Here is a 12,907-nt window from a genome sequence, read left to right as displayed (position 1 = left end):
GAGCCCCCGCTTTCCCTCTGCTCCTCCTCCCCTCTCCGTTCCACCCCCCTCAACCCTCTGCTCTTTCCCCTTCCCCTCCCTTCAGCACTGTGCCTATTTGTATATATTATTTATCACCCTATTTATTTTGTTAATGAGGCGTATATCTCCACGATTCTATTTATCTTGATGATGTTGTTTTGTTTTGTTCTGTTTGGCCTTGCTGTCTGTCTCCCCCATTTAGACTGTGAGCCCGTCATGGGGCGGGGACTGTCTCTATCTGTTGCCGAATTATACATTCCAAGCGCTTAGTACCGTGCTCCGCACATAGTAAGCGCTCAAATAAATACTATTGAATGAATGAACCTGTCCCACGTGGGGCTCACAGTCTTAATCTGTGGTAACTGAGGCACCGAGAAGTTTAGTGACTTGTCCAAGGTCACACAGCAGACGAGTGGCGGAGCCGGGATTAGAACCCACATGCTCTGACTCCCAAGCCCGTGCTCTTCCAGGGCACACAGGACCTTTTTAGACACAAATGGTGGAGGAGTTGATCACTGGTAAAAATTGTTCTCTGACCAAAACATGGTTCCAGAGAGTCAAAACATTTCATCCTGCTGAGTTACTTCTAGGAGCCCAGAGTAAATTTAAAAAGGAGCCAACTGGTGCAGGATAGAACTTTTGCTCCTCTTCTCCTCCCCTCAGCTAAGCCCCCTTTTCCCCCTCCTTTCCCTCTGCTCCTCCCCCTCTCCCTTCCCCTCCCCTCAGCACTGCGCTCATCTGCTCCTTTGTATATATCTTTATTACTCTATTTATTTTGTTAATGAGATGTACATCCCCCTGATTCTATTTACTGCTATTGTTTTGTCTGTCCGTCTCCCCCCATTAGACCGTAAGCCCATCAATGAGCAGGGACTGTCTCTATCTGTTGCCGATCTGTACATTCCAAGCGCTTAGTACAGTGCTCTGCACTCTGCAATGCTATTGAATGAACCTTTGGTGGTATAGGAGTCATTCTTTCAAACTGGTTCTGGAGGTTAAGATCCAAATGTCTCAGATTCTAGTTCTTATCAAGTTTTCGGGTGAGAAATTAGTCCTGCTCTTCGCTAAGCAAATACAAAACTTTGACTTCCATTGTTCTAGCACCCTTCAATAATCACTTAATCAAATTCTCTCTCTCTGAGCTACTCCCATCTTGAAGATAAGGCTTTATATTACGGTATTGGTTAAGGGCTTACTATGTGCCAGGCACTGTACTAAGGGCAGGGATAGATAAAAGCTACTCAGGTTGGACACAGTGGGAACTGAGGCACTGAGAAGTTGAATGACTTGCCCAAGGCTACCCAGCAGAGATGTGAAGGAGTCAGAATTAGAATCCAGATCCTTCTGACTCCCTGGCCCATGCTCTATCCACTAGGCCACGCTGCTTCTCTTTGCAATTTTACTTCTTCACTGTTCTAAGTGGTAAGAAGACATGCCACGTTTAAGATTGTCAGTTACATGTTCTGAGCTCAAAATTGCTCCAATAAATTTGAGTCAACCTGCCAATGAGACTTAAACTGCCCATGTTCATGCAGTCTTTGGAAATAGGAGAGCAGGAGAAAATTAAGGGAAGCTGGACGATTGAGTTGCCCTGTACAGGTCACTTCATTTTTAGGAAGTAGCCTTTCCTTATCAGTTTTAAGGCCAGTTGAGCAGTGTTTGAGCCACTTCTCTGTGCCTCAGTCACCTCATCTGTAAAATGGGGATTTAAGGCTGTGAGCCCCCTGTGAGACCTGGACTGTGTCCAACCTGATTTCCTTGTATCTACCCCAGCTCTTAATACCGCGCCTGGCATAGGGTAAATATATCAAAAATACCTTTAAAAAAAGTAGGTGCCGATCATTTAATTTCCTTTCCACTCAGCATGGCTGAGCGGAAAGAGCCCGGGTTTGGGAATCAGAGGTCGTGGGTTCTAATCCCGGCTGCGCCACTCGTCTGTTGTGTGACCTCGGGCGAGCCACTTAATCTCTCTGGGTGTCAGTTACCTCATCTGTAAAATGGGGATTAAGACTGTGAGGCCCACGCGGGATATCCTGCTTATTTTGTATCTACCCAAGGGCTTAGAACAGTGCTTGGCACATAGTAGGTGCTTAACAAATACCTTAATTATTATTATTATTTCTATTCATTTTTCTGGTGGTGGGTTAATTCTCCACCTGGATGAATTTCTGCTCTGTAATCATGATTTTCTGTCCCCTGTGAAACTCTTGCTGAATTGTCCTTTCCAAGCGCTTAGTACATTCATTCATTCAATAGTATTTATTGAGCGCTTACTATGTGCAGAGCACTGTACTAAGCGCTTGGAATGTACAATTCCACAGCAGCTACAATCCCTGCCCAATGACATAGTATAGCGCTCTGCACATAGTAAGTGCTCGATAAATATGATCGAGTGAATGAATGAATGAATGAATGAATGAATGAATACATTCAGTTAATTGGTCAGAGAGTTAATGCTGCTTTCAAAAGCACCTCATTCAATAGTATTTATTGAGCACTTACTACGTGCAGAGCACTGTACTAAGCGCTTGATGACAACCAGGAAGGAGTTTGACCCTGAGAGAATTTGGTTTGCTCTGTGATTAGCACATTTCGGCACGGTCATGGGTTCTAATCCCGTCTCCGCCACTTGTCAGCTGTCTCACATGGGGCAAGTCACTTCATTTCTCTGTGCCTCAGTTACCTCATCTGGAAAATGGGGATTAAGTCTGTGAGCCCCATGTGGGGCAACCTGATTACCCTATATCTAGCCCAGGGCTTAGAACAGTGCTTGGCACATAGAGTTTAACAAATACTATTATTATTATTTCAAAGTGATGCAAATCACAGGCATTCGAAGCACATTTACCATCACTCAGTACATAGGTCTGCACACAATAAACACTCAGTAAATACCAGTGATGATGATTTATGGTGGAGGGTGGGGGGGGGGTGGAGGGAAGGCAATTAATCACTGTAGAAAGACTACAAACCCTTGGCGTTCAAAGACAATAAACCATCCGATTAAAAACAAAAAAAGCCAAACTTTCTTCATTACTCACAGGATCAAAGGGTTTGGTTCGTGCCCATGTCATCACCGTGGAGAGTAAGATAAATGTCTTTCGGTTTACGAAATGGTCCATCATGGAGTGTAATGCTGTGGGACCAAAAAGAAAAGAGCTTTTTATAAGGTGAGGTATTGAAGAAATCACGATTCAGTCCTTTTAGTTGTAAATTCTCCCCCCAGAGGCACGTTCACACCCACTGCTGTTGTCACTGGGAGGGAGGTACAAGTACGTGGAAGAGCAAAAGGGATCTTCAGTTAGATTCATTCATTCAATCAATCCATCAGTAGTATTTATTGAGCGCTTACTGTGTGCAGGGCCCGGTCCTAAGCGCTTGGGAAGGACATGAAACAGCCTTCTGGGTTTCACGAATCTGGCAGTGATCTACAAACTTAGTATCCCTGATGGCTTCTTTCACCGCAAAATCACTTTTGTTTAATTTGACATACACCTTTTTCCTTGTCTGGAAAATTCGATTAATTACCAGGGGATTCAACCGCTTTAATGATCATCATCTTAAATCTTTATTCATTCCAGGAGTGGGGTTCTCACTGTTACATCATGGACGATGGAAATGAATTGCTGAGGGAGTAAAACTAAGAAATGTTTGTGGGGGGTTTTCAGAGTTGGAAGAATTAAATAATTTATTAAATCTTTATATTTATCATTTGTTTTATTAATGTTTTTATTTATTATTATTTATTAATCTTTACATTTATTTATTGTCTATTATTTATTAAGAATTTATTTATTAAAGAATTTAGAGTCACTGCTCCAATTTCAATCCCAAACTCAAAATTAGAATAGGTTCACATGCATTAAGGTTTATAAATATGCAAATTAAACATTATTTTTATTAAAATGACCAGAGTTGGTTTTTTTGAATGAACTATTTTCCAACTTTTTAACAAATTTTGTTCTCCTCATTGCTACCTAATTCTGTCCTCTTGACTTGCTCCTGTAGTGAATATTTGCCACATCAGATCTTGTAACTGGATTGTCTATGAGTTCATAAAATGAGATCAGTAGGCCATCCACTTTATAAACACTTAAAATTAACCAGCTCTGAAACAGTCATTTAAGCTATGCCCAAGATAGTTCCTCTTCAGCTTAACATTTTTCGTGTGTAAACCAAGGTCTCTTTTCATATTTTTCCTTCCATATTTTGGCCTTTGCCCTAAGCCAGGTAAATAAATCATAAATTCTGGGCTTATGAAAACACTTTTTGTCCATAAAATGAATGAATGAATTCATTCTAATTGATTTTCAGGGGGAAAAAAACCACTAAGAAACACTGAACTGTTGAGATCATGAAAGGAAATAATTGCAACCAAATCCTAATGAATGAATCCTTGGTATTTCAGGACAACTAAGTACTACAGCAGATGTCAGCGACACTATATCTCATTGTGTATTTTCTCTTGGGGCATATCTCTCTCTCCTAACACCATTGCTCCACAAGATGCAAAACTCTACTCCTGGCAAATAAATATCTTATTTTTTTACATTTAAACTTACAGTTGTGTCAGGCCAAGCTTTCAGAAGGGGGAAAAAAAACCCAAACGATACAATACTTGAGAATACTTATGGGTGCATTTTGAAAGAGCCCCATCAAGGTGGATTTTCCATTTTAGCCTGTGGATGTGAAATTGCATGGACAAATAATGGAGAACAAAAACACCTGCCTCATATTTGGGGGCAGTCGGTTAAAATAGGAATTGTATTTAACAATACTTTTAACAATACTTTAACAAACTGCATAATAATGGCTGGAGGCTTTTGAGAATGGGAATGATGCACTTTGAATGGCATTTTAGGAGACTGAATCTGGGATGGACTGAAGAAGGGAGAAATTGGAGGCAAGAGAGAGCAGTAAAGAGGGTGATAGGGTAGAAAAAATAATCCAGTAATCCATCCAGGAGGGGAAGAGGACTTGGTGTTGGTTGTACAGAAGGAGACTTTGAATATCTTCGGCCTGATCTAAATAGGTAATTGTGCTAGGCTATAAACGCTCGCACACCCTACACTATTTCAAGAGTTTAAATTGTATTTATCAAAAAGAAGGACACTTCAAAATTTTCCTAAATCCCTGTTTAAGGATCTCCCTCACTGAAATACATTTAGGTATAGAATGCAAACTGAAAACAGTTCTGACCAGACTAGAAATTAGCAATGTGGCAGAGCTGTTCCTGATCTTCTATTCAATTTCTTAAATTTTGGACCCCCAAATCCATCTTTATGGATAATGTTGTACCTTCTTTTCCCCCCATAAATGTGCACTGACTTGCAAGTTTTCTGTTTTCATGATTTTTTTGAAGTTCACGATGGTTACCGAGCTGAACTGATTTTTTTTTCCTAGTTCTCTATTCAGAAAGATAATAATTGACTTACATGTCTTATCTACTAGCATGTCCTTTAAAGTACATTTTTCAGGGCAATTTTATCAGTGTTCCTGATCCCCTTAAAATAATTCCTTTAAAGTGCCAAGACATGTAAAAGACACTAATGAGGAAGTAACATTAGTTGCATTTATTCAATTGAATAACATTCATAATGTGAACCTGAGGCAGAGCTGAATATGTGAAAATATTGCTGTTGAAAATGAAAGCGAATGCCTTACTGACCAGAAACAGCCCACACGGATTCTTCTATTTGCTCTGCATTTTCATTGATGTTATAAATTATAACATCACACTCAAGCAGGTGTGTTTGAAGCGATTCTCGAGAGAGGTTCTGAAAAAAATATTTACAATCATTTGTTTCTGGAAGTTAACATATACGCTTAATATTCAGGATGAATGAAGATTTCTAAATTAGAAGTACTATATCAAAAGAGCCATGTGAGTAACATTTGCAGTGGAATTTCTATTTGAAATACAATTTCTGTTGTCTTCTGTGTGTAGTTTTGGGGCAACAAAGAGGTTTATGGAAAATGGTCTTGGAGAGATGATGAACAAATTGCATAATGGCTTTCGATATATAAGGGAGTTGATTTAAAGAGGATCTCTGCAGGATGGGTAAACTCACATTCAGAAGGGAGGGATTAGCGACTCCAGAAGAAAATCGGTAACTCGCTTAAAGCTAACTCAAAACTCGTACGGTATTAATTTTGCAATAAGACATGACAAATCACCCAGAAGTGCTGATAAGTTTATTCTTCGGGTATGTTCAGTGTACCCAAGGTATGCATAATTTGTATTCCTGCTAGAATAAGGTATCTTGATTGCAAACATCAATTGGGTACTTTTGAAACTTTTAACATTTAAAAATTAGGAATTCTTATGGTAGATAAAAGTATTCTTAAAGATCAGTCTGTCTTCCTAATGGATCCTATATGCCTGGGTTTCTTTTCTGCATTGATTTTAGGATTTCAAACCCAATCAATCCTATTTATTGAGCGCATTTATAATAATAATAATAATAATGTTGGTATTTGGTAAGCGCTTACTATGTGCAGAGCACTGTTCTAAGCACTGGGGTAGATACAGGGTAACCAGGTTGTCCCACGTGAGGCTCACAGTTAATCCCCATTTTACAGATGAGGTAACTGAGGCACAGAGAAGTTAAGTGACTTGTCCATCAGTCCATTGCTCTGGTTGGTTATTAAACCGGGAATAACCCTTGTCCTTGAATTTGCATCCTTTATTCACCCTTCCCGCAGCCCCACGGGACTTATGTATATATCTATAATTTATTTATTCATATTAATCTCTGTCTCTCCCTCTAGACTGCAAGCTCACTGTGGGCAGGGCATGTGTCTATCAACTCTGTTATGTTGTACTGTCCCAAGATCTTAGTACAGTGCTCTGCATACAGCAAGTGTTCAATAAAAACAGTTAGCTGAATAACAAGGCCTGTGTTTCTTCCTAATTTCAGAATCAGGACTTCCTTTTTTTCTGCAAGAACATGTTTGGTAAACTTGTTTATGGTATTTGTTAAGTGCTTACTACGCTCCAGGCACTGTTCTAAACACTGGAACTTTATTCTATCAGTCCTGAACAGTTCAGCCGGGGCTGGATATTTCAATCAAATGAATATCTGAGTAGTTCAGTAACTTGGAGAGGAAATTGGAAACCCAAATTGGAAACCCACTGCTGTACCGTAAAGTGGTTAAAAATCAGTTATAAAGCAGGTTTGTTTCTCCAAGACAGTTCTCTGCTTTCCTAGCCAGTCACTAATTGGTATTAATTCAGTTGGCAAGAACCAATGCAATGACATCCTCACAAAACCCCAGCCACTTCCTCAATGGGTCTCTCTAACGGGGTATTGGTGTCTGTTTTCCCTTCCCTTTCTTTATGTATTTTGGGGAACAAAATTGGCGGGGGAGAGCAGGTGTGGGTCAAGTTCCTTATCCTCTGTACATCAGTTCTCATTTCACCTCCAAGCCCTGATGCCCCTAAAGCCCCAAAATGAGATTTTTCTTCCCCCTTAGGATTGATGTAAACGGCAGCTGAATTATTTAATTTTAAGTACACCACCACCGAGGGGTGCCTTTTTAAAAAAAAAAAAATGCAGTGATGAATTTGGGGCTTTCGGGGCATCCGGGCTGCGAGGTAAAATGAGAGCCAGACACACCGCCAAAGATAGGTGGTGGCATACTTGTAAAATAATTAACCTGCCATTTACATCAACCCTGCAGGATAAAAAGTTCTCATTTAAACGGTCTGAGTTCCAGAACTTTATGGTTTATTTTTAAAGCGGTTGTATCATTCTAGGCAGTTTTAATTGTTGTTCAAAGAAATCAGAAACTGCGAACAATCCATACTTACAAAGTAGGTTTCCAGAGCAAAATTTGGAATTTCACTTTCTGCAGTGGATAGCGTTCCTACTATCTGAAATGTGCCCTCCTTTGCTTTTCCTATTATATTTTCAGCTGAGATCGATTTATTTTCATCATCCTCTTCCTCTTCTTCTTCTACTTCTTCCAGAGAGGCTCCAACCACACATTTGGACAAGTGCTGTAAGAAAAGCAGAAAACAGTGCTGTCATCGGAAACAAATGAACAAGAGTGCAATCAAGTGAAAATGATCTAATTTTCGTGATATAATGCTATCCTAATTATTTCCTTCTGGGTGGAGTTGGAGAAGGCTTTTGCGAATACCCTGGACTGCCCAAAAGACAAAAAATGGATTTCAGAGCAAATTAAACCAAAGTGGTCTTTGGAAGGCCAAATGACATAGATTAGCATATTTTAGACACATAATCAGGAGGACTAATTCTCTGGAGAAGACGCTAATGCTAGGAAAGTCCAGGGAAAATGTGGAAGAGGCAGACCGGCAGCTAGATGGACAGAGACCAGGACAGCGATAACGGAAAACCATTGGAAAGGTTGCGTATTATGGCGGAGGACAGGACGTACCGGAGAAAGTCTAACCACGGAGTTGCTACGAATCGGAAACGACTCGGTGGCACTTAATAATAATGATAGTAATAATGATAATAAGGAGAAGAGAATGGGAACATAGTTCTGTTAAATGTAATTTCCTCTTTCTATCTTTCTCTTTTGTAACTCTAGCCTTCCCGACCTCATTCGTGCTCTCGTGCTCAGTCGATTCAAAACGGCACTGCGTTTTCCTCCAGTCATTAGGCTTCTCTTCCCATTTCTCCCTTGGCTCACTATCTAGGTTCATGGCCCCACTGTCTTCTGACCAGGCTTTAGACTTCTTGTTCAAAGGTTGCTGCATTAAACTGTCTTCAATCAATCAATCAAATCCATGGTATTTATTGAGCACTAACTGGGTGCAGAGCACTGTTCTAAGCACTCGGGAGAGTACGCCACAACGGAATTAGCAGACGCGTTCCCTGCCCATTCACTAGTCTGAGGGAGAAAATCAGTTCAGTTTTTTTTTTTTTTAATGGCATTTGTTAAATGCTTACTATGAGCCAGGCACAGTAATAATAATGTTGGTATCCGTTAAGCGCCCACTATGTGCCGAGCACTGTTCTAAGCGCTGGGTAGTAGACACAGGGGGATCAGGTTGTCCCACGTGGGGCTCACAGTCTTAATCTCCATTTTCCAGATGAGATAACTGAGGCCCAGAGAAGTTAAGTGACTTGCCCAAATTCACACAGCTGACAGGCGGCGGAGCCGGGATTAGAACCCATGACCTCTGACTCCTAAGCCCGGGCTCTTTCCACTGAGCCGCGCTGCTTCTCTAACTAAACAAAACAACCTAAACCAAACCAAACAAACGCTTCCCCAAACCCCATCCTTTTGGGACGTCTTTCCTTGGCCTTCCATAGGAAACCATTCATTCAATAGTATTTATTGAGCACCTACTATGTGCAGAGCGCTGTACTAAGCCCTTGGAATGTACAAATCGGCAACAGACAGAGACACAGTTCCTGCCCTTTGACGGGTTTACAGTCTAATCAGCCACGCCCCACATTAGAACCCGCATCCTCTGACTCCCAGGCCCATGTTCTTTCCACTAGACCATGCTATACGATAATAATAATAATAATAACAACGGTGTTTGTTAGGCAGTTCCTAGGTGTCAAGCCCTGTTCTAACCGCTGAGGAAGATAATCAGCTCAGTTCGTTTTTTAAAAACGGTATCTGTTAAGCGCTTACTATGTGCCAGGCACTGTACTAAGCGCTAGGGCGGACGCACCCTAGGGGTGGATATAGTCCCACGTCTCGGTCCTCATTTTACAGCCGCGCTAACTGAGGCCCAGAGAAGTGAAGCGACTCGCTCGAGGTCACAGACTTGACAAATGGCAAAGTCCGAAATAGAACCCATGACCTTCTAAATCCCAGGCCCAGGCCGCAGCCACCACGCCAGGTTACGATACAAGATAATCAAGTTGGACACAGTTTCTTTGTCTCACTCCGGACACGCAATCTGTGGAATAATAATGTCGGTATTTGTTAAGCGCTCACTACGCGCAGAGCACCGTTCTAAGCGCTGGGGCAGATACAGGGGAACGAGGTCGTCCCACGTGAGGCCCACAGTCTTCATCCTCATTTTACAGGTGAGGGAACTGAGGCCCAGAGAAGTGAAGTGACTTGCCCACGGTCACACAGCTGACAAGGGGCAGAGTCGGGATACTGGTACGGTGGTTTTGCTGTAAGGGGCTTTAAAAAACTTCTTTTGGAAGGGGAGAAAGGACCGGGGAGGACTCGTCTGGCCTGGAGTGAGGAAGGTTCTTTAGAGGACAGGCAGGGAGAAGAGGAGAGGAGGGCTTAGTCAGGGAAGGCTTCTTGGAAGAGATGTGCCTTCAATAAGGCTTCGAAGTGGGGGAGAGCAATCATCTCTCTGATAGAGAAGCAGCGAGGCACAGTGGAAGGGACACGGGTTTGGGAGTCAGAGGTTGTGGGTTCTAATCCCAGATCTGCCACTGTTAAACTGTGTGCCTCTGACTTCTCTGTGCCTCAGTGACTTCATCTGTAAAATGGGAATTAAGACTGTGAGCCCCACGTGGGACAACCTGATTACCTTGGATCTACCCCAGCGTTTAGAGCGGTGCTCGGCACATAGTAAGCGCTTAATAAATGTCATGGTTATTATTATGTGATAGAGAAGCAGCATGGCTTAGTGGAAAGAGCACGGGTTTGGGAATCGGAAGACGTGGCTTCTAATCCCGGCTCCGCCAACTGCCCGCCGCGTGACCTTCGGCAGGCCACTAAACCTATCTGTGCCTCAGTGACCTCATCTGTAAAATGGGGATGAAGACTGTGAGCCCCGCCTGATTACCTTGGCTCTACCCCAGAGCTCCGAACGGTGCTTGGCAGATAGTGAGTGCTTCACCAATACCATAACGATAATAATAATCGTATGAGGGGATTAAGACCGTGAGCCTCACGTGGGACAACCCGATGACCCTGTATCTCCCCCAGCGCTTAGAACAGCGCTCTGCACGTAGTGAGCGCTTAACGGATACCAATGTTATTATATGAGGAGGGAGGGCTTTCCAGGCCAGAGGCAGGATGTGGATGAGAGGTCGGGCGAGACCGTGAGCTCTTTGTGGGAAGGGAATGTCCCTCTTTATTGTCTTACTGTCCTTTCATTCATTCAGTGGTACTCATTGAGCGCTTACTATGTGCAGAGCACCGTGCTAAGCGCTCGGAACGTGCAATTCGGCCACAGATAGAGGCAATCCCCGCCCTATAACGGGTTCACGGTCCAAACGAGCGCTCAGTAATAATGACGGTACCCGTTAAGCAGCGGGGCTCAGTGGCAAGAGCCCGGGCTTGGGAATCAGGGCTCATGAGTTCGAATCCCGGCTCTGCCACTTGTCAGCCGTGTGACCGTGGGCAAGTCACTTAACTTCTCTGTGCCTCAGTTCCCTCATCTGTAAAATGGGGATTAAGACTGTGAGCCCCACGTGGGACAACCTGATTCCCCTGTGTCTACCCCAGCGCTTAGAACAGTGCTCTGCACATAGTAAGCGTTTAACAAATACCAACATTATTATTATTATTATTACTAATCAGAGGTCATGGGTTCGAGTCCCGGCTCCTCCACTTCTCTGCCGTGGGACCGTGGGCCAGTCACTTGACTTCTCTGGGCCTCAGTGACCTCATCTGGAAAACGGGGACGAAGACTGTGAGCCTCACGTGGGCCGACCCGATGACCCTGTCTCTGCCCCAGCGCTTAGGACGGTGCTCGGCACACAGTCAGGGGCTTAACGAATACCAACCTTATCATTAAGCCCTCCCCGTGTGCCGAGCACCCGCGGTAGGCGCACAATAAATAGGATGGGCCGAGGAGACAGGGGAGCCGGCGGTGGAGCGGGAAGGTGAGCATCCGAGGAGCGGTCTGGGACGGAGGGGGCCGAGGTGTGAGGGACGGGGAGGGTCCGGCCATCATTTGGCCTCCCCGGCGATGGGCCCGGCACACACCTCGGCGATGTTCCTGCCTCCGTACGAGTCCAGCCGGTTGACGAACAGCCGCTGGCTGCGGACCGCCTTCTCCGCCGGAGCCGCCGCCGGCCCCTCCTCGTCCTCCGACATGGCCGGGCCGCCGGGATGTCGCTAAGGGCGACGCGGTCGCTAAGGGGGACGCGGTCGCTAAGGGGGACGCGGTCGCTAAGGGGGACGGCGCTCCGGTTGCTAGGGAGGGGAAAACGGGCCTCCGGCGGGCGGGACGGAAGCCAATGGGCAGCCGGAGCCCCGTCACGCCCTCCCGCTCTCTCCCCCTTTCTTCCCTCCCCTTTCCTTCCCTCCCCTTTTCCTCCTCCCCTCACCTCACCTTCCTCCCCTCTCCTTTTCTTCCTCCCCTCCCCTTCCCTTTCCTTCCTCCCCTCTCCTTTTCTTCCTCCCCTCTCCTTTTCTTCTTTCCCTTCCCTTTTCTCCCTCCCCTCCCCTTTCTTCCCTCTTCTTCCCTCCCCTTTCTTCCCTCTTCTTCCCTCCCCTTTCCTTCCCTTCCCTCCCCTTTTCCTCCTCCCCTTCCCTTTTCTCCCTCCCCTCCCCTTTCTTCCTCCTCTTTCCTTTTCTCCCTCCCCTCCCCTTTCTTCCCTCTCCTTCCCTCCCCTTTTCTTCCTCCCCTTCCCGTTCTTTCCTCCCCTTTCCTTTCCTCCTCTCCCCATTTCTTCCTCCCCTTGCCTCCTCTACCCTTTCCTTTCTTCCGTCCCCTTTCCTCCCCCCCTTCTTCCCTCTCCTTTCCTCCCCTCCCCTTTTCTTCTTCCCCTTCCCTCCTCTCTCCTTCCCTTTCTTCCCTCCCCTTTCTTCCCTCTCCTTTCCTCCCCTCCGCTTTTCTTCCTCCCCTTCCCTCCTCTCTCCTTCTCTTTCTTCCCTCCCCTTTCTTCCTTCTCCTTTCCTCCCCTCCCCTTTCTTCCCTCTTCTTTTCTCCCCTTCCCTCCTCTCCCCTTTCCTCCCTCTCTCTCCCTCCCCTTCCCTT

The 12,907-nt window shown here is 44.7% G+C and overlaps 1 protein-coding gene across 2 annotated transcripts in view; it reads right to left on the bottom strand.

Annotated features, from left to right (window-relative positions):
• The window catches only part of AK7 (adenylate kinase 7), a 56,826-nt gene extending 44,770 nt beyond the window's left edge, over positions 1-12,056 (bottom strand). For both annotated transcript variants that reach the window (XM_029063284.2, XM_029063365.2), the window contains exons 1-4: positions 11,911-12,056; positions 7,835-8,023; positions 5,690-5,798; positions 3,063-3,157 (exon numbers count right to left, since the gene is read on the bottom strand). In XM_029063284.2, the coding sequence (XP_028919117.1) occupies positions 3,063-3,157; positions 5,690-5,798; positions 7,835-8,023; positions 11,911-12,021 (504 nt within the window). In that variant the 5' untranslated portion in view covers positions 12,022-12,056. The remainder of the gene's footprint in view (positions 1-3,062; positions 3,158-5,689; positions 5,799-7,834; positions 8,024-11,910) is intronic.
• Positions 12,057-12,907: the final 851 nt, after the last annotated feature.

This window comes from Ornithorhynchus anatinus, chromosome 1, assembly GCF_004115215.2.
Source record: "Ornithorhynchus anatinus isolate Pmale09 chromosome 1, mOrnAna1.pri.v4, whole genome shotgun sequence".
Classification (NCBI taxonomy): domain Eukaryota; kingdom Metazoa; phylum Chordata; class Mammalia; order Monotremata; family Ornithorhynchidae; genus Ornithorhynchus; species Ornithorhynchus anatinus.
This window is presented reverse-complemented; position numbering and strand designations above follow the sequence as displayed.